Source organism: Athene noctua, chromosome 5 (assembly GCF_965140245.1).
Source record: "Athene noctua chromosome 5, bAthNoc1.hap1.1, whole genome shotgun sequence".
Lineage (NCBI taxonomy): Eukaryota > Metazoa > Chordata > Aves > Strigiformes > Strigidae > Athene > Athene noctua.
Window position 1 is genome coordinate 31,494,481 of NC_134041.1, and position 20,735 is coordinate 31,515,215.

The following is a 20,735-nucleotide window of genomic DNA, read 5'->3' on the forward strand; positions in this document are numbered from 1 at the left end:
GCTAGCAGCACAGCTGCCCCATAGCTATAGGGAAGGTGGAAACTGGGGACAAAGGCAGCTGCACCCCAAGCTGCTCTCCTTTGGAGGAGCAGGACCCCTTTGCACAGTCACCCCAAGATGAGGGGCACCCACACAGTGAAAGGGCCCCCAGTGCCCCATGGAGATGCTCCTCAAGAAGGATGGGGGTACCCCCAGGCCTTCCTAGAAGGATGTGACACCTGTAGAGACAGGGTTGGCACAGCATGGAGGAACATCCCCCTCCTTTTCATTGGACAACCCTGTGGGATTGGGTCCCTCCAAATGTCACAGCTTGCTCAGGTTCACCCCAATTATCTGGAACAGCCATGCCCTGGAGCAGGAACAAGAATACAGCATCACTTTCCAGTCCCAGAGGCGTCTTTCTCTTTTTCCACTGCCTTAAGCAACAAATGTACAAATAGGGACCCGCTGGGCATGAGAAACATGACTGGAGAAACATGACCTGAGCTGCTCTGGGAAGGGAGGTGCCACGGCAGGGCTGGGAAGATCAGCCCAGGTCATCCTGGAGCAGGCGAGCAGCTCCGGGTGGGTTTTCTGTCCCACAGGTGCTGGGGGCAAGGGGGTCCAGGCTCAGCTCTTCACACACCTTTTCTCTTGATTGGAAGGGTGTGGAGAACTGATCAAGTATTTGCAGACATCACGTGAATGGCAACAACTCCCTGACCAGTTAAGCATCAGAAAAGGTACATGGGATCACAGCAAAGCCCAGTACCCTGCCTCCAACAGATACCCAGGGACACCATGCAAAAAGGGCGATAGGCAGCAGGTCATAGCTCCTCCCTCCAAAAACTGGCAGATTAGGGAGCTCTCAAGTCACAGGGGATGCCATGATGCTGCTCAACCCTTGCTGGCTCCCTCTCACGAATTTGCCTGCTCCTTTTCTGCACACACACGGGCTCCCAGCATCCACACCCGTGCTTTCCAGACCCCACCAGCATCTCCCCATCCCCAATTTCCCAGGACAGCCCATGCTGAGCAGCAGTGAGACCCACCCCCATAAGCTCCCAGTGACACCTCCAGGAAGCCAAGGTACCCACTGTGCCCCAGGCAGGGACCAGGGACAGAGGCAGCCCCAGCCGCGCAGGGGGATGCTGCCCACTCACCCAGCAGAGGCTTCCTCTGCTCCTCACCTCTCTCACCCTCCCAGAACCCTCCCTCCCAAGAGAGGGGTTTTAGGCTGAAGGGAGCTGAGCCACCAGAGCTGGCCTCAGCCACCGCCCAGCAGCGATGGGGACAGGGTGTGCTCCTCTAGACCGCTAGCTCCTGCTGCAGCCGAGGACAGGAAGGTGAGAGGATGTGGGGGTCTCCTCTGGACACCCCACCCTAGCCCCACTTCTCACCTCCCTGAAACCAAGGGACTTCTGCAGCAGAGAGGGTGGTGCTGGGGACAAGCCCTCCGTCGTCCAGACAGCTCCGAGCAACCTCAGCTCCGTTTCAGTAGCTCCCTGCGCCAGATGACAAATACCTGCAGCACAAGGCCCCAACCCTAACACGGGACCAGAGAACTCAGGCAACATCTGAACTTCCCACAGGGCTGCACAGCCTCTGCTCAAGCCACAGCTCCACACCTCTCTACTTCCAGCTCCTTCATTAGCCTTCCACATGGTCATTTCCTAAGAAGACCCACGTTTTCTTTCTCTCTCTGCATTTTTTGGCCCTTTCAGATCCATAACCACCCCTAAATGCTGAAATTAAACCAAAACAGTCATAGAATGGTTTGGGTTGAAAGAAAGCTTTAAAGATCATGTAGTACAATCAATAAGCTTCTTAGGCTGGGCTTTTATCCATTCCAATATTAACATTAAGCCTTACCTCACACTTTTCTTGGTGGTTTGCAGTGAAGCATACCTCGGGTACGTTTGCAGGGGGGCACAGAGCGGCCTTTGAAGCCCCTGAAGACCCAAGGAACAGTCGGAATGACAGAATGCTGGCACTCATCATCAAAGAAGCTGAACGTCAGCATCCATACCCAGAGCGCTTCTATTTTCACAGCTTTTCTCTGCATTAGCAAACTCAAGCCCAGGAGGATTTCTTGCCCCAGGCAAGTAGCTGCATAGACACAGCCAATGTCACGCTTCGAGCTTTCTCTCACTGGATTCTTTACAGATCTCATTCGCTGTAACATGGGATTCCTGATGCTTTGTGCATGTGCCATCCAATTCTCCAACAAATCAGAGTGTCGTCGTCTTAGGGAAGGAGGCTTCTTTTTGCAAGTTACCAGAATCTCCATGGACTGAGGCCTGAGCTGGGATACAACCACCAATTCTAACAGCAAAGCATGTGTAGAGCATCCACTGTGTTCAAAACCACATCCCCACACAGTATCAAAACTGCACGTGCACTGAAGGAGGAAGGACAGATAGCCAGTTTCCCTCTCCTAAACTTAATGGGTATATATAATTTATCTATATATATCTCTCACAGTGTGACACATAGCTGTTCTCCTGAACCATTACATTAAAGAGCAATAAATTAGGACAACGCCAGTACAACACAACCAAACTATTCCTGAAAATAAAACTGGGGACATCTGAGAATATGTCAGATTCCAAGTTTTTCAAGGGATTAAATGTTTCCGAACAAAGAAAATGACAGCACGATCGTGCAGAGGGCCTTTGCTGCTCTAGACAGCCTTCCTTCGCAGCTGCTCCAGCTTCTCCCCTCTTCTCACACCTTCCTCCTCAGGCTGGGGACCCAGTGGAAGTAGTCACTGGAAGTGGCTAAGCGTGCAGCTGCCAACACCGCAGACAGTGTGGTAGGAGGGACGTAGAGTTTCTGAGATGGCCTTTGGTCAGACAGCCCGCTGGCACCACGTGGGCAAACTGTCAGACTCCCAAGAAGGTCTTTGTTCTTCATTTTCTCTTCATCTGCATAAGGAGGGGCACAGAAAAGAAAGATGGTATCTACACTGGCAACTTTAAGAGCTCCAGTTTAGATTAAAACCCCTTTTTCCTGGACCTTACCAGGTCACGGCAAGAGGACTGGACTGCACACCTATCTGATGAGACCAACACGGTACAATCCAAAGGCCTCTCTCCCTCTCCTCCCAGTGCTGACCCCTGTTTCCTCAGAGGTGGGAAATCAGATGTGAATTAAGTAGCTCCTGTCTGGAGAACTGGGCCTCCACTCCAGAGGGCAGACAGCCCTGCCCCAAGGAACAAACAGGCACTGCCTTCAGCAAATCACTTAATCTACCTCAAACTGGGCAACTCTCACATGGGTGTTGTAAATTCTTTCATCATTTGGAAGACGAACACCCCCAGAGGGACCTTAAAAGGTTTAAAAATGCTTTTGTCCCTTACAGCTAGGAGATTACTGAGAGACTCTCAGTACGAAATGAACACTGCCTAAAGTATGGAGTGGAGAAACAGACTTCTGCATGAAAGTAGCAGAAAGTCTAGAAAAGACAACAAATATCAGAGATAAATAAGCCTCAATTCATTTTTTCGCATTAAGCACTTAGAAAATTCATTTTGCTGCACAAAGGTCAAACCGATGCATTGCATCCAGCCATCTGTTATTGTCACATCTCCATCCCACAGAAACATCACCATTTTCATCTATTCTAGCAAAGAAGCAGCAGCAGTCCAATAGTGACTGCAAGGCTCATAACACAGCAGCAGACTGCTCAGCTTTCCACTGATTCAACTTTTACTGACGAATCTATTCATACTGTTAGGGTTGTCCAGCGTAAACGGTACTGCCATAAGTAGAAGAGAGGGAGGTACAGCTTCAGGAAGTTGGGCCTTGTTGGAAAATCTTTCTATCTGATCAGGGTCATCTTGGCTCATTTCTGCTGGTTCCTTGGAGTACATAAAGGAGGTGTAAGTGTCTTCCACTGACTTGGATAAGACAGCAGGCACTGAGGACTCTCCAAGAGAACGAGGTGTCTGAAAATGTATATAAAAAACTCAGGACAGGGTGTGATTAGTGCACACTCAGTTCATTAGCTGCCCTGATCTTTATTATCTCTCAAAGTCCACAAAGAACTGAAATGTCAGCAACTGGATGACTAAAAAAAACAAACCAAAAGAAAAACTAGTTACTCACAACCTTGGCCAAAGGGCAGCTTTTCCTGCACAGCAAGCTGAAAAGAGTGACAGATAATTACAAGATACAAATCACCATGTCTTAGCAAAGAATTAACAGCTGGGTCATCTCTCAGCAGTCCCACACAGAACAAATGATGATAACGACAGTGGGAGTTTCTGCAAGGGAGTAGGAACAGAGTCAGAGGAAGTTCCTCTGCATTTTTGCTTAAGAATACAAATGAAATTTAAGTTTCAAGGATGATTACCCATGTCTCTGCCACGGACAGGGACTAGAGACAATGTTTGTATTTGTTAACTCCTGTACTGAAGAGAAAAATAGTGAAAACACCAGACAAACAGCAATTCACCTTGCCCAAGCAAGCTGTTCATTATTCAAAAATTAGGTGTTTGCTCTCTAGGCTTCTTCTGTTGTCAAGGCAGCAGAAGAAAGGCACCCATCTTCAGAAGGGGCATATCACCATCCAGAGGTGCCTCACTGTTTGATGAGAGCGTGTTCAGAGGATTAGCCCAGAACAGAACTATTGTTTTTACACAAGGAGATTGAGGCAATTTAAATTGCCCCCCACAAGGGGATCATGAGGTGCTTCTGAAGCAGCAAGGAGAGGTACATAGCTGGGCAGGAGAAATTCAGTGCCAACAGGATGCCAAGACAGAGTAGTTTGAGTGACAGGCATCACTGGAGTCCAATTAACCAACTATGCAGCTTGATACCACCAGCCCACTGAAAACCTCTGCCTAACATGCAGTAAAAACCAGAGCGTTATGACAATAATAATCTTTTAACCTTGTTCTTGATCTCCTCTTGGCACCCACACTATCCTTGTTGGGGGACAGGCAGTGTCACTGCCACGCCAGGTCAAAGCAGAAACAGGCAGGGTGCAAGGGCAGACATTAAAAATGTCTGTTAGTGTTGGAAAAAGCTGGGATGGAAATGATCTTAAAAAGAAGGCTGTTCAGTTTACAAAAGAGGCAAACAAGACACCCTAGAGAGTGCTGTGAGGGCAGGAAGTAAGGCAGTATCTACTCTTCCTCCTGATTCACACAATTAACACCACCACCACTGAAAACAAGCAGTGAAAACTAAAAAGGAGGGAATACCACTTGGTGATGCTGCAAGTGCCACAAAACCCTGAGGCCAAGAGATCAGCAGGAATCAATTAAATGAAATCCTCCTATCTGTCCTCCTAACTGACTGGTGAATTTTTCCCCCCTAACGTCTATAGACAAGATTTTTTCATCCCACACTTTCGCTCAACAGAAATTCTTGTCAGTTCTAAAATCATTAACAGAATCACAGCCAGGGAAATGCCCAGGACTTCTCTGATCCTGTCAGGCAATTCCTAGGCTTGAAAACTCAAGTTTAATACCTGCAGGGGAGCATTTAAGTCTGTTCACAAGGACCCTATTCCTACCTACCCACCTGCCTCCATCTTGTCTCATCTCATCTTATCCCTGCGCTTGCTACTAGAAGCTTTCCTTTTGTCTCACTCTCTCAAGGTCCCTTTTCCCAGTTTATTTTCTCTCCATCCCTTTCAGGCAACATTCCCCAGAGACACCCACTCTTCCAGCTCTGCTCCAGACTGAGAATCAACCTTCCCCCTCATCCTTCCAGAAGGTGTTTTTTCTCAGCCACTATCAACCTCCAGATGTAAAAGGAGCTGTCATTATCCAAAACCTTGTACGCACGTGCCCCTTTCCAGCTCGTCAAGGCCTTCTGTGGCTCCACAAACCCTGAGAGATATTGGCTCCCCGCTGAATCCGGAGCGGAGCATTTGCAGAAGGTCATGCCGTGTGCCCTGTCAGACTCATCACCACCCGTTATTTAAGGAAGCAAGGTGGTGACACTAGCACCACACAATGTCTCAAAGCACAGCCCAAAAGGCAGCCCTCCCAGACCTACCCTCCTAACTCAGGAAGAGGCCCACGTGATCCAGAGTAGCCCCACAATAACTCCCAGTAACCCTGAGGACTGTGAATGGATGGGAAAGAAGAGTAGTGAAGGGCCAGGTTTCATCTCGTTTCCCCAATACCTTGACGTGCCAGGGGAGCACTAGTGGATCATCAGCAACACTAGAAACAATAGCAATGAGGAAAACATACAGCTCTGAGCCCATGCTAACAGCCAGTCACTTTTTAAAAAATAATCTAGGCCAAAGCGATCAAAGGGTTATTCAAATAATCTCAATACAAGAATAATCTCTCAGCAGCAATATCTGAGAAAAAAGCCCCTACCTTAACCACTGCCATAACCTCTGTAGGAGTTTCACTTGTATCCTCCTGCACAAGTTCAGGGTCTTGATCTGTTGCTCTTCGGACACTCACTTCATCCAAAAGTGGCTGCGTATCATCCCACGTCTCCTCCTTAGCAGACAGCTGCCATCATTAAGGAGATGGACAAAGCAAGAAAAGGTACAGCTAGCGTGGGCAGAGGAAAGCAGGGTGCACTGAGGTAAATTACAGAGCAATCAGATGATTTCACTCAGAGTTTAACTGAGAGAAACACAAAGGAGCTTTTCTGTTCTGCTTAGAAGTTTTAACATTTCTATCTGCAGAAGTCTGGGCTACTTGCAAAGGACAGAAAGAATGTGGAAGGACAGGAAATAATGTGAACAAGAAACTGTCATTTAAAATTCTCCACAGTAAAACTTACCACTTGGAAAGTACAGTTTTATCCGAGCAATGTTTGGGTTAAACATTTGGTGTTTAACATCTGGTTATTGCTTGCTGCCTTCTGAGAAATGTTACTATGGAGAAATGTCCTAACATAGCAGAGCTGATACCAGAGTGTCCAGCCACTCTGCACTTAAGAAGGATGGGGGGGCGGGGGGGAAGTTGTTAATTCTGACAAGTCTAAGATTGGACAATGCAAAGGGAGTTCCCCACTGCTTAAGAGAAGTTACTAGAGAATGCCAGCTAAGCAGTAAGACGTGTCCTGTTAGACACATTTCATTCCAGTTCTAAACACTTTGAGCCATTTTATAACTGTGCTTGATGATTGTGCTAGTGATGCACCAAGGAAGAGAAGTAAACACTTTGGACAGCTAACCAGAACAGCAGAGAAGAAAATGTTTAGTTTTACACAAGAGAGATCTAGATGACTGCAGTTTCTGAAAAAGGATTTTTATAAGACCCTTGAAATGAGACATGACAAAATCTGGATGCATTTACATTCCTCTAGTCTCCAAATCACCAGCTATGTCTGACATTTACATAAATGGATCTTGCTTCAGTTAAACAGTTAGGGTACTGTCCTGATTTTTCCATTAAAAAAAAATAATCACAATACACAGAGATCTGCAGTCACTGATTTCTTTCAAATACATAAAGATGGTGGTTTGTGCCCTTCAGTTCAGATGATATATTGATGTGCAAAGCCATTAAGAGCCAAAATATACATAGATAGAGTTTCTCTAGCACAGAAGCACAGTTGGGTAAAACAAAACCAAGGTAACATGACTGCTTTACAAGTTACAAAAATTACACTAGCTGTTACTCTTCAGAGATGTCAGAGAAACAGCTGCAGAGCAGGCCCACTGTTGAAGTGTTTAGCAGCTGACATTTACTTAAAACATGCTTTGGCCCCTATAGTAAAATATGTCATGAAAATACTATAATTTAGATAACAGAGAAAAGCAGGGACAGTCACTTGCAGACAAGTGTTCCTGGTGTTTCTAATGGTACCACATTAGACTGCACTCTAGACCTGGGTTTTACTCCCTGCTTAACCCCTCTGTTCATCAGTTTCTCCATCTGTTAAATAGCAAAGGGCTCCTCTGTTGAACATACTCTGAAACCAAAGGTGTAAAGCAGTATTCAGATCTGGCTATCATTCGCCTTTAGAGTTATCTTTTTAATAAAGTGGAGTTGTATACAACTTACCCCCTGCAACAAACCAAGACTGAAAATCGCTTCCTTTCAGGTAAGTTTAGAATGAGCAAGACTCTTAAAGCAAATAATATACCACTAGTTCTGGTCTTCTCCCACATTTAACTGGTACCCCAAGTTATTACACATCTTTGCCAAACCCCAGAGATGCAAGAGAAAAACACATGAAAGTGCTAAGTCAAAATGATCTCAAGAATCTGTTACTGGCCTGAGTTCTCAGAGTCCATTGTCTCTGTAACTGAAGAATTACGGTGCATATGGGAGGTTAGAGAAATCACTAGACTCCCTGAAGTCTGCAAAAGGATCAGAGGACAAGCAGCTAGAGATGTATTTATGGTCCACATGTAATTGCTTTTATATTATGGTTCTGCTTGCTTTTTATAATAGCTAAAAACAACTCCACAAAAACCTGCATGATACTAAACCAACACAAGTCTACTGATCACTGAGACCAATTTCATTCAACGACAGCTACGCCCCAGCCAAAAATCCCACCTGGTCACACAGTTCATCCCCATCCTGCTTTGAGGTTGCTGTTTCACTATCTGCACCTGGAGATTCCCGCTGTAAGCGAAGGCCTGGCTCCACCAGTTCAACATTCTCCTGCTTTCCACTGGGCTGAACATACAAGGCTGAAGGATTCAGTTCCTCAAATCCCTAGGAACAACAAAAAAAAACCCCAGTATAATAAAAAAACCCATGCTACAAAGAATAAAAAGGATTCAATAAATTTCTAACTGGTTTTATGAAGAAGCACACTACCCACAAGTTAGTTCCAATCCTTGCAGAAATTGCCTTACTACCAAAAAATCAACTCCCCTCCCCCCAGCAACAAAACTACTGAGCAATGCCCTCCTCCCCCCAAAACGGGACACACACACATGCAAAAAATACAATCATAGGACCTCATCCTGTCAAAACAAACATTTTGCATCTACTGAATAAAACAACAGATACAAGCACTCTGGGCTGGAAAGCCTGAATTTCTGCTGAGATACAAAATTGAGGCAGTACCTTTTAAAGTGCTTTCATTTCAGTAAGAGTTCTTACTGAAACTGAGCTGAGACATTTAGATAATGACACAGATGGACCTAAATCATAAATGCTCTCTGCACTGCCTTACAACCTGAACATCTGTCCAAGGCATCACGTGCAATCCGCCATGGTTATGCTGTCCAGCACTGTACATTTCACCAGCAAAGTATAAGGCTTTTTAAACCACAGACAATTCAGTTTGTTAATGGCATAACCAATCTTCAATGTCTAGAGCAGAGAAAGCTAAAACTATTTAACTATCCTGTCCTAACTCAACTGCCCCTGCCACTATGTAACATTATTTTAAGTGAGATACTAGAAATCTGATCAGCTTGCTCTCATCGTTTGGATGATTCAGGGGCCTCCTAAATTCTGACTAGGAAAACTTGCTGGAATTAACAACACATAGACAAGTAACTAACACATCTCTTAACAACCTTCCAATTCCATCTCAATTTGCCCTTAGGCTGAGAACGTCTGTAGCTATTTTACTTTTCCAAATTATTTATACAAGATGTACACCAGCTTCAGATGAATCTGCAATTCTAACAAGCTCAACAACTTAAAAAAAGGGTAAGACAAACCCCTTCCAATCCACTGTCAGAAAACAGGATGAAAATACTAAGTTCTACAAAACCAAAATGTCTTCGTTGCACCATCAGACTCCACCTTAATCAAAAAGCAAGCTTTTGGTAAGTTAGAGGATAGCAGGGAGTACCAGTTTTGCTCTTCACAAAACTACTTTCTTCAAGCTAGAGATCTTCCCATTACAGGCACCCAATCGATCCTTTCTTTCCCTGCCCTTCCTTTCAGCAGCACGTGCCTCCCTCCTGACCTGGGAAGGAGTGTTCTCTGCACAGATGTCAGCGCATCCCCCATCCCTCAAGACATAGTGGAAGTAGACATCCTCCTCAGTGGATGTGTCGCACAGGAAGAGATGCAAAATGCCATTCACATATTCATCCACAATGCCTACAAGTATCTTGGAGCCACACAGCTTCCTGAAGAGGAGAGTTGCTGCACTGGACCAGGTACCCTGAAGAAGAAACAAGAATGTAAAGGCACAATAAACAGACCCACATCCACCACCTGAGACTTTCCTTTGGGGGCACTTGTCAAAAGGCGATAAGATAGGTCAGGCTAGGGACAAATACAGGAAAGTCAGGTGGACAAGCTTCCTAGCACTGACCTAAAACTACCCAGCGCTTGCAATGCTAGTTACACTGGGAATGCCCTTTCATCCTAAATACCTATTTCCAAACATGGTTTGATGGCATTCACCAGTGGCTTTATAACAATTGCCTAAAATACAGTTTTGTTTTTTTTTATTCCTGGAATCATGTGATTATAAATGCTAAAATTATCAAAAGTTTTTAAGAAGCTGCTAAGCCTCACGGAAATGAAAACTGTGATTCTTTAACCCTCAAAAAACAGAGGAAATAATTTTTAAAAAATAAATGTCTTTAAAATACATAAGAAACAACTCTGCTGACAGGCTTTCCTTCAGAGATTATATTTCTCAGGCTTCTTGACCAAGAGGTTTCTCAGCACAGAGGAACTATATGTCTTCTATAATTCTTTGGCTATGCTGACTGCATCAAACGAACTCACTTAAAGCTCTGTCATGGAAGAAATTTTTAAAACAGGGATGGAGCTACTAAGGCTTCAGAAGGATCCTGAAGAACTACTGGCAGGGGAAAAACCAAGCTTGCTCATTTGCTTAGCAGTAGCTACCTGTTTCTGCAACAATATAAGCAAGAATACCCTGATCAAAAGAAAAGATAGACAGCAGAAGGGTCATCACTTGCAGAGACAGATAGACTGACACAGTCATACTCTACTCAACAATGAAAGAGCAGCAATTAACCTGTAAACATCAATGGGACCTGAATTAATCCGAATGTTTGCCCTTATCAGGAGAAAAAGCCGACATCTACTTGATAGCTCTCATACATATGTCAATAAACAAAAGTGCATGTGAACACATACCTCCACAGGTTTTACCCAGGCCAAGGAACATGGGATGGCCTGAGCAGGGAGCTTCAAGTAGCACCACCTACAACACAAGACAAAGCCATCACCATTACAGCAAAACCAGACAGAAGAGCAGAATTTCCTCCTCTTCTGGGTTTTAAAATCAATTTAGGACTAGAGGCACGTACTGGATTTTGCACTTAGCTTGGAATAAAACCCAACAGCAGCTTGGAAAGCACTCCATATCCAGAGAACAGGGACAGCAGAAATGGCAATAACAACTGGTCCCTTATACCTTCCCTTACTCAAGCATCTTCCCATCAAAACCCCTCATGATTACAAAGGTGTGGACAGAGAGCAATGACTTGTGAACTAAAGAATGCCAATAGCCAGGCACAAAGAGGCCAACGAGAGGGAAGAAGCAAAATGGAAAAGGTACTGAATTGCAGAGAACAAGTACCTCTGACACTGCAAATGCATCCCACTTGGAGTGCTGTCTGTGCAGGAGGATGTTTACATCCACTCATGGAACCCAGGAAGGAGGATTAGGGAGCTCGCCCCAAAGTGACAGAAAGTGGCAAGAGGAAAGTCTGAAGAATGAAGGCAGGAACAGGGAAAGATTTAGCCCAAAGGAGTGAAGGACAGGGTTGATGCGCAAAGGGCCCAGAGCAATCAGCAAACAGGTCTTAAACAACATCACCTCGAGCATTAGCATGTAAGCAAGGAAACACCTGCAAGCACCATTAATGTAATAAACTCTCAGATCCTTTCTAGGGCATCTGCACACTGGGATGTCTTTCCAAAGAAAGATGGGCCAGTCACCTTCATCTTGATCCCTGAGAAGGTGATGGAACAAGTAATCCAGGCAACCATTTCCAGGCAAATGAAGGACAAAAAGGTGACTGGAAGTAGTTGGCATGGATTCACCAAGTCACACTTGATCAATCCGACAACCTTCTACAATGAAATGACTGGCCTGGTAGGTTAGGGGATAGCAGGGGGGATTGTTTACCTTGACTTCTGCCAGGCTTTGGATACTGTGTCCTGCAAGATCCTTGTAGAGAAGCTAATGAAGTACAGGATGGATGAGCAGACACTGAGGCAGACTGAGAACTGGCTGAAGGGCCCCTTCGGCAAGTCTGCTGACAATATGAAACTGCGAGGGGCAGCTGATACACCAGAGGGTCATGCTGCCATTCAGAGAGATCTCGACAGGACAGAGGAATGGGCAGACAGGAACCTTATGAAGTTCAACCAAGTCCTGCACTTGGGGAGGCACACCACCAGTACATGCTGGGGGCCAACTGGCTGTAAAGCAGCATTTTTACCATGAGGGTGACCAAGCACTGGAACAGGTTGCCCTGACCGGTCATGGATTCTACATCCTGAAAACATTCAAAAGCCCTCTGGACATGGTCCTGGGCAGCCTGCTCTAGATGGCCCTGTCTGATCAAGGAGGTTGGACAGGATGACCTCCAGAGGTCTCTTCCAAACTCAAGTATTCTGTGAATCTGTCACCTGTGTGTAATTTACTTACTTGAGGAATCTCAGCCAAGACTTCCGGACAATTTTGAGGTTTCCATAATCTGGGTAGAACACCTCTACTTCTTGGTCATTGATCACACGGTGGATGATAACGCGGTACCACCATTTTGAGACCATTACACAGCAAAGCTGTCCAGGCTGTACTGAAGACTCAGGCATGATGTAACGATCAGAAACAAGTTTATTTGAGTAACAGTGCCTGCAAAGATCATAACAAAAAACTGTGTTTGGCAGGATGGAGGAGATGAACAAGAGACATATACAGGGCTTCAGAAGAATCCTGATTTCTCAAAGTCCCCATGACAAGAATTTTCAGGAGTTGTTTTTAAATAGATGCTTTACACCTCTGTTCTGCTACACTTAAACTGAAATGACAATAAAACATGCAAATGCAAACTTCTAACATTTGAATGATATTCTTGGGGTCCAACAAAAAAGTTAACGGGGATTAATCAGAGGCTAAATACATTCATTGTAGTCATTAATTTTTAACAATACCTTGACACGTCAGTACTTTTTATGATCTGGGTTCTGGAGTACTGGCTCACAGTATCTGTCTGCAGAGTCTGTAATCACACTTATACATACCCCAGGGATATCAAGCATTTAATCTGGCACGCACTTAACAGCAACTGTAGCACTGTCATGGTGGAACAGAATCCCAAATGTATAACGCAATGGACACAAAGCCATTGATGAGGCTTTGCTTTCAAATATAGATATGACAAAGGCCTATGACCTGTTGCTTTTGGTACATGTTTGAGATGGAAGTTAAAGCCTTAACTGAGCACATTAACAACACTAGCACAGCCAACAGAGAGGTGCAAAGGAACACTAAAGTTCCTTTCCATAACTTTACCAGGCTTTTAAAGAGTTGAGGACTGTCTCAGACACAGCTAAACCACCATGAACTGCTATTAAACCACACTTATTGCCTGCTAGTTAAAAGGAATGGGTAAGCATTATGAGTACGTGCTTCAGTACGGCACCGGCATCTCTGCATCAAGTGATCAAGCCAGCAGCGACCATAACTAACAGCTGGGAGTCCTGCTCCCTTAGTGCAAACACACACACACAAAGAGTAGTAGTACTAAATCTGCACAGCATGTTCTCACCTCATCTCAATCATCATATTCTGCAGTTTATCAGATGTTTCTCTGCTGCAGATGTGGATGTAGAACTGATTAGGAGAGATGATGAATTCCACAAAGACGCCCACCATGCACCTTCTCTCCAGTGGTGGTAAACTGCAAAGGCTTCTGTCCTGAACAGCATCTGGGGGGATTTCTGGAGTCATTATCAACTTGTATAACAGTGACTGCTCCAAATCTTGAGGCTACGAAGGGATAAGAGGAAGATGGCACTCAGATGTGTCGTCGTGCACCGAACACACACAACTGGCCTTTCCATTAAGGTAAAAAAATAGTTTTGGTTTCCTGGGAAACTGCAAATTACTGAATATCAGAGAATCCCAACAAGTTGTACAAACTTGGATTAAAATTTTCCCTGTGACAGAAGCATTCATTTTCACATTCCCTTTCTCCTTTCCTTCTTTCTTCCCTCCAGTGTAAAGAGAGGTGCAACAAAAATACCTTGCCCATATTCCTGCAAGGAATAAAGGAGAGGAACTGAAGTCACATCACATATTTAGACAAAAGTATTGAATGGCTATTGCTCAAAAAGCAAACAAAACAAAAACTCTCACCAAAAAAACCCAAACCAAACACAACCCATGTTTGTTGGATTTTACCCAGAAAATGCTATTTCTATGTTTGATGACCATGAAAGAATATGTGACTGAACCAGAAAAACTCTCTGAAAGTGATTCAAAAGTGACAGAAGGCACAAATGCATCTCACATTCACACTAGAGTTATTTCCCAAGGATAAAACCAAACAAAACCTACAAATTTGGTTCTTTTCTCACTCAAGACAATTTTGTCCATGAGTGAGCTGTTAGCACAGCTTACAATTTTGTGTTGTTCTTCAAGTGAAATAATGTTTTCAGCAGTTAAACTAGTGTGGATGGGAACCTTAATCAGACATCAGCTACTTTCACTGCCTCGGGAGCTTTCTTTTGTGCCAACAACAAACAGCACTCCTCCAGTGATCAGAAGTCAATTTTTTTTCCATTTTACACACTGTGAATATGCTACAAGTTACCACTGCATTATACATCAGGCAATGTATAGGAAATTTGTCTTCCAGCACACACCCCATTGCTTATATGGCTAAATTCAACTCCATGTTTTTTTGCAATACTGGCTCTTTTATCTGCTTTTTAAAGAAGCAGGTAAGAGTCTCTCCTTCTGCAGACTGAGCAAGGGCTAATGTCCTTGAATTTTTAGGAGTTAAAAATTTTGTCTAAAACATTAAGTTAAAGAGTGAATTAACATTTCTGAGTTAAAGGGCAACTGAGGGAATTCTTGCCTGAGCCACAGCATCACCTCTAAAAAAATCCTTACATTTCATGGATTTCCTCCAAGAAGTTCCCATGAGTAGTGGCATTTCTAAGGAACAGTTTTGCTCTGAGAATGCTCTTTACATCAGACTGTTAAGGGCACACAGAACCTTTATAATCTAGCTCACACATGGGTAGCGACAACAGACATTTCTTTGAAAGACCTAGAAGGTGTGTACTTAAAAACATGTTCACAAAAGTGCAACAAAATTATAAGAAGATAAACCAATAGACAAACTGTAAAACTAGGCTTACAAGAGGTATGGCTTGCAAGCCTGGTTAACTCCTTGTCCTAAACCTGACTGGCAGCTGCCAAGAGTGGTGTGCATGACACCTTTTCTCCTGCTCTGGGCAGCAAGAAAAAGCTGAGAGCAGCACCTCTATATACTTTTCCCTCCTCTGGGCTGAGCAGACTGACTCAGCCCTTGTCCCTCATCTGTCCCTTACAACACTTCTGCTACCAGCCTCTCACGACTGGATACGTGGACACCTTGCAACAGGGTGGGCATCAGGTCACATCTTTCCCCTCTATCTTGCAGCATCCCAATGAAATGTTCACTGCATACCCAAACAAACACATTCCAACCTGCTTCCTCCTCTTTAGGGCATTTTTGAAACAAAACAACAAAGTGTTTCAAGACAAATGCTAGTTGTACAAACATCTTCTAAGAGCTATCCTCCTAGGATCTTTAAACAGGTTCCCTCTGCAACACAGAAGAACAAAAATCTGGGGCTACCCGGACCACATCCCTCCTTTTTTACCCTTCCCACAAGGGTAAGTTGTTCGATCTAGGTGAATTCCCTGTGAAGTTCATCACACCAAACTACAATTTCCTTAAAGAATCAGAACAGCCTGTCAAAAATCTCTGAAGTGTATTTATGAAGTGCCTCACAAAGTCCAACTCGTAGTCCCAGGTTTCCAAGTTCATCAGTAACAAAACACCAAAGTCAGGAAGAAATCCTGGGACCCCTTCCCTACCTATGTGCTCCAACTGCACAGATACAAGACAAGCTTAGCAGAGGAATAACTCAGGAGGAGGCTTTTCCTTAGAAAAAGAAGGCCTAAAGATGCTCAAAATTAAAAAACAGAGGGGACACAACCAAATTCTTCCAATCAGCTTTGGCAGTTCAGAGCCTCTGTACTGTTCTTCTCCATCCTTTTCTACAGCTAAACAACAACAAAATAATCAACATTTTCGAAGTCCAACCAAATAGCAGAGTTGAGATTGCAGGGATCAAGGTCTCTGAGGACCATTCCCCAGCTCTGTCACATAACTGATTGATGCTTAAGCCCTGCCTACTGCGGCAGGGGCAATTCCACATAGCTAGTCTCAGAACAAAGTTATTGAAGTCCAATTACAAGTAAGTACACCAAAATCACCACTATTATTGGGGAGCAAGACCACACTTAATTGACCTCGGATGATTTGCAACACAGATCTCAAGATCAGAAAGAGACAAGAAAAAGACCTAGCGTGGAGGGCAGATAAAGCTATGTAGTGGGTCACGATGAGTCTGGTCACCTCCATACTCAAATAAAACAGGTACAAAAATTTTTGGAAGCAGCAGTGCTTCAACAAGGCAAACTCAACAGAAACAAAAGCGGTAAAAAGAGTATCACCCCCTGGATTAAGACATGAAAAAGCTACAGATTGCTTGTCCAACCACTTACTTGTTTGAGGCCATCACCCAAATTTACTGTTTGTGTTTCCACTGGCTCTGACTTCTCTTCCGCTGCCAGGTGGAAGCTCTCTGTCTCACAGCTGGGTTCCAAAGGAGGCATCTCAACTGCAGGTGGTGCTGCTAAGATGGTAATTTAGCTGTTATTCTTTGTTGGACTGATGGGGTGTTACATATTAAACAGAAAGAGAAGACATCTGAAAATGACAGTCTGAAAGCACTGGTGATGTTTTCCTCATCCCTTGTAGCATTCACAGCCACCACAGTCATGAGGATTCACTCAAAAGGCATCCTTCATTGTACTAATAAATTAAAACAAAAGAAAAAAACACTTGCTCTTGCAAGCATGCTAAGGGTTAAATCAATTGCTAGAATGATGCTAAAATGAATTTTCCCCAGGTAAGTCAGGAATATGGCAGAAACCGTATGTGATTTTCTGCCTTCTCTCATAGCTGTTATGGGAACGCTGAGGACATATGCAGTCTCTTCTGCTGTCTTTTGTGGAACACTGTAGTGTTACTTTCAGACTAGTGCTAAAACTTCAGTCTCAAAAAATGCATCAGAAAGGCTTTACCAGCCTGTTGAGCAGACATTCAGGAAATCTTTCTGGATTTCTCTATTGCTTAGAATGACTAGAAATTCCAGTCCTACACACACATTCTTAAAGTCCATACTCTGAATGGGCTAAACAACCCTTCTTCCACCTCACACCAAAAAACGATGGCAACCTGCAGAAAACTTCTGGTTAAGCCCTCTGCTACCAAGACAACTGCCTTGCGACAGCTGCTTCTGCAGCACCCCACAGCCCTTCTGTGCTAAAACCCAGGGGAACCGGGACTACTCCAGCAACTGGAAGTGCAGCGACATCCACATGAAACACAGCTGCCTGGCCATAGTGGCTGCGAGAGCTACATGCTTCCAGCTAGATAACACATCACCTCACCTTGGGGAAACTCTTCCTTCTCTATCTCACTTGCCATGTATTTCTTCAGTATCAGCAAGGAACCTGCTCTTGTCTGCTCAACCACAATAACGTCAGACACGCTTCCAAGGACTTCAAACATGGAAGAAAACCCATATTGCGTATACTGGAACGCCCGGCCAAAGCGTCTGAAGAAGGCCTTATCGAAGTCCAGAAGCAGAAGTGGTGAGGAACTCAGTAGATCCTGCAGCTCAGCCTTCACCATCGCTGGCAGAACGGGAGCCCTGTTCCTCTGAGGCAAGCTCTGTGGATTCTTAGAGCGAGAAGCAGCATCTGCCTTTGCAGCAGCACTCTTCCGTGCCCTAGCACACCTCCTCTGTCTGGCAACCAGTTTGGCAATCACTTTAGTGGCCTCATCTGCAATGGCTACAACAGAAGGAAGTCAACTATTAGACTACCAAAACAGCAAACCATTAAAAGCGCTACACAGGCAAAGCTCCTCTTCTTTCCTTTCTTTCCTCTTCCCCTTACCCTTTTCAGAAGCAGGTGCCTCCTTCAAAAGCAATCACGCTGAATCGTGGCTGATTTCTAGCAGGCCAACCACTTTTCCTCTCCCTTTGCAAACTGAACTGAACCATTTTTAACAGCCCATGACCAATCTGCACTCTCATCCTGATAAATCCAGATCGAGGTAGGAAGGTAGGTCAAATTCTTGGATACAGGATCACAACAGAAAACCCAGCTGTTTCGTTTTGTTGGGAAAACAGGAAATGGCTCATTGCTCCCCTCAGCCAGAATCACTGTAAACCCCCACTGTAGAGCACCCACCTGTCCAGGCAAGGTCTCCCTGGAGAGCAACCTAGGTCTTTTCCATGCTTTTAAATTACTTTTCCTTGTCTTACTGTAGCATTCTAAATAAAAATATCATTTCACCCTTCCCAATCTTTGCACCAACCATTTGCTTCCACGCCTGTTCCCCAAAGAAAAAGAAAACTAAAAAAGTTATTTGATACATACTAAACTTCCCATGGGGTCAGACAGGGCAACATTCATAGCTTCTCCCCAGAGGCCCCATCCCTGGTTCCGGCTCCTGCTATAATTTGCATTTACAGGAAAAGTGATGCTTACCAGTTCTAGTGTACATATAAGAAATGTTACTGCAGTTTCTAAGCTAAGTGCAAAATGCAAAATGTACAAAAATAACTAGAAGCCTGTGTGATTCTTCAGGAGGAGAGTGGAAAAGCATTAAAAGGCAGATCAAAATACAGGAAGAAACACCAAAGACAAGAAATTAAACAAAGCTTTATGAGAAAAAGAAAGTACGTGACCTGAAGCCCTGGGAATTCATCCTGCACATCTCCATTTTGGAGCACCACTTCATACCAGTATGTGGTTCCAAACTTCTCCACCCATAAGGAAACAAAACCTTACCTTTGAGGATAAAAGTATCTTCCTCATGAGGACAGATTCTGACAACTTCAGGCATATCTGCCACCAGTTCCAAGGTGGATTGGAAGCCCAGGTCACACAGAGGGAGAGGTTTGCCGATCATGGCCATGTACTCCTGCTCCAGTTGTGCTGGGGTTAAGCCATCTTTGGCAGCTATTAGCAGCGATCTCACCTCCTTCTTCAGCACCTCCATAAGCTGTGTCTGCTTCGACATGTCTGCACTAAAGGGGAAACAGAAGCAAGCAGAAAACCAATTCATACCACAGCTGTACAAATACTGACAAAAGACTTTTTTACCATTTAACAGCTGAAAGCTGGTGGGGGTAGCAAGCAGCAAGCCAGGTTCACCAACAGCCATTACCTACTGACCCCTCTGTTGCCTTGCCTGCACCCCTGGAACCTTTGGCACCTGCTGTCCCAGCTGAGGTCATGGCTCCACCTGCGTTTGGTGCCTGTCCCCATGGGATCACGGCCCCCACGACCACTGCATCCCCTGCGTGTTGTGCACCCCTGAACCCCCGCCCCAGGCACTGTCACTCCACAGACCCCTGCGCCCCTAAACCCAGCCCTGAGGATTCCCCGCTGTGCCCCACAGGGTCACTGCCGCCTACAGAGGCTCCTTTGCCCCTAAACCTGGGCCTGGGGGACCCCCGAGGAGCCCCCCGGGGGCCGCCACGGCGCCCCACGCACCGCGCCATGGCGCCGCCTCGCCCAGCAGCCGCCGCTCCGCGCCTGCGCCGCTCCTTTCCCGCCCTTCCGCGGCGCGAGGACGGCGCGGCCCCGCCCCCGGCCCTGGGGCGCGGCCCTGGGGGCGCAGCCGGGAGGGCCGAGGGGGCGGCGGCGGCCGGGGGGGCGGCCTGTCCCCACCCCCGGGGCCTGCACAGAGCTCCTGCCCCTGCCCCTGCCTGCCCGGTAAAAACGTTAGGCACGTTTCCCCTCCGAGAGGAAAAGTGAGCGCGTTGCAAAAGAGTCACAGACAAAGAGGGACCACGGCCAAAGACTGTGGTAAACTGGGTTGCAATGGCCATTTCCTAAAGCTTTGCAGTCCTTTTGATATACTATACTTCAAATTCGCTAGTAGCTATGGTTAATGATTAGTTTTATATAGGAACAACTGCTAGATCAAGAAGAACAAGCAAACCTTAGAAAATAGGTAAAACATTCTGGACCATAAAGACAATGTCTGGAATCGTTCTGAGGATGAATTATTTGACAACTTGGCAAAGTGACTATTTGCTTACTTAACTTGGCAACGAAACTAACTTTTGCGTGTCCTTAAAGTGAACTGCTTTCATTATAATACTAAAAACCACACCCACAGGTCAAAAAGACCCCTCCCCTGGTTAAGACCCTTCCCCTGAGCATGTGCAGTATTAGAAGCAGTATGTAAACTGTATTATACTTGTGTGATAATCATTAACAAATTAGTATCTAATAGGCGTGTTATGGAAAAGTACTAACTTCTGATTTTTGTGTATAAAAGTAGCATGAAAACTTGCGGTTGGTGTGCTTGATTTGTGGAAAAGTTCACCAAGCACCCAGGCCTGAATAAATACAATATCTCACCTGAGTGTGTTAAGACTGGGTTATTGCACGCCAGGCACAAACCCTCTTTTCAGGTAACAATTTGAGAAACCCACTCAACAGTGGGGTTGATTTCCATAGACAGACAAGTTTCCATATGACAAGGGGAG

General features: G+C 45.1%; 1 protein-coding gene across 1 annotated transcript; it reads right to left on the reverse strand.

Annotated features, from left to right (window-relative positions):
* Positions 1-1,832: 1,832 nt before the first annotated feature.
* TDRD5 (tudor domain containing 5) lies at positions 1,833-19,742 on the reverse strand. The gene is made up of 13 exons (XM_074908287.1): positions 19,732-19,742; positions 19,024-19,262; positions 17,614-18,018; positions 16,663-16,793; positions 13,646-13,866; positions 12,523-12,729; positions 11,001-11,067; positions 9,847-10,047; positions 8,472-8,633; positions 8,319-8,327; positions 6,324-6,464; positions 3,713-3,929; positions 1,833-2,906 (listed from the first exon to the last, which is right to left on the reverse strand). Exons 1-13 carry the CDS (start codon positions 19,737-19,739, stop codon positions 2,707-2,709), a joined length of 2,208 nt encoding a protein of 735 aa, XP_074764388.1. The 5' UTR covers positions 19,740-19,742; the 3' UTR covers positions 1,833-2,706.
* Positions 19,743-20,735: the final 993 nt, after the last annotated feature.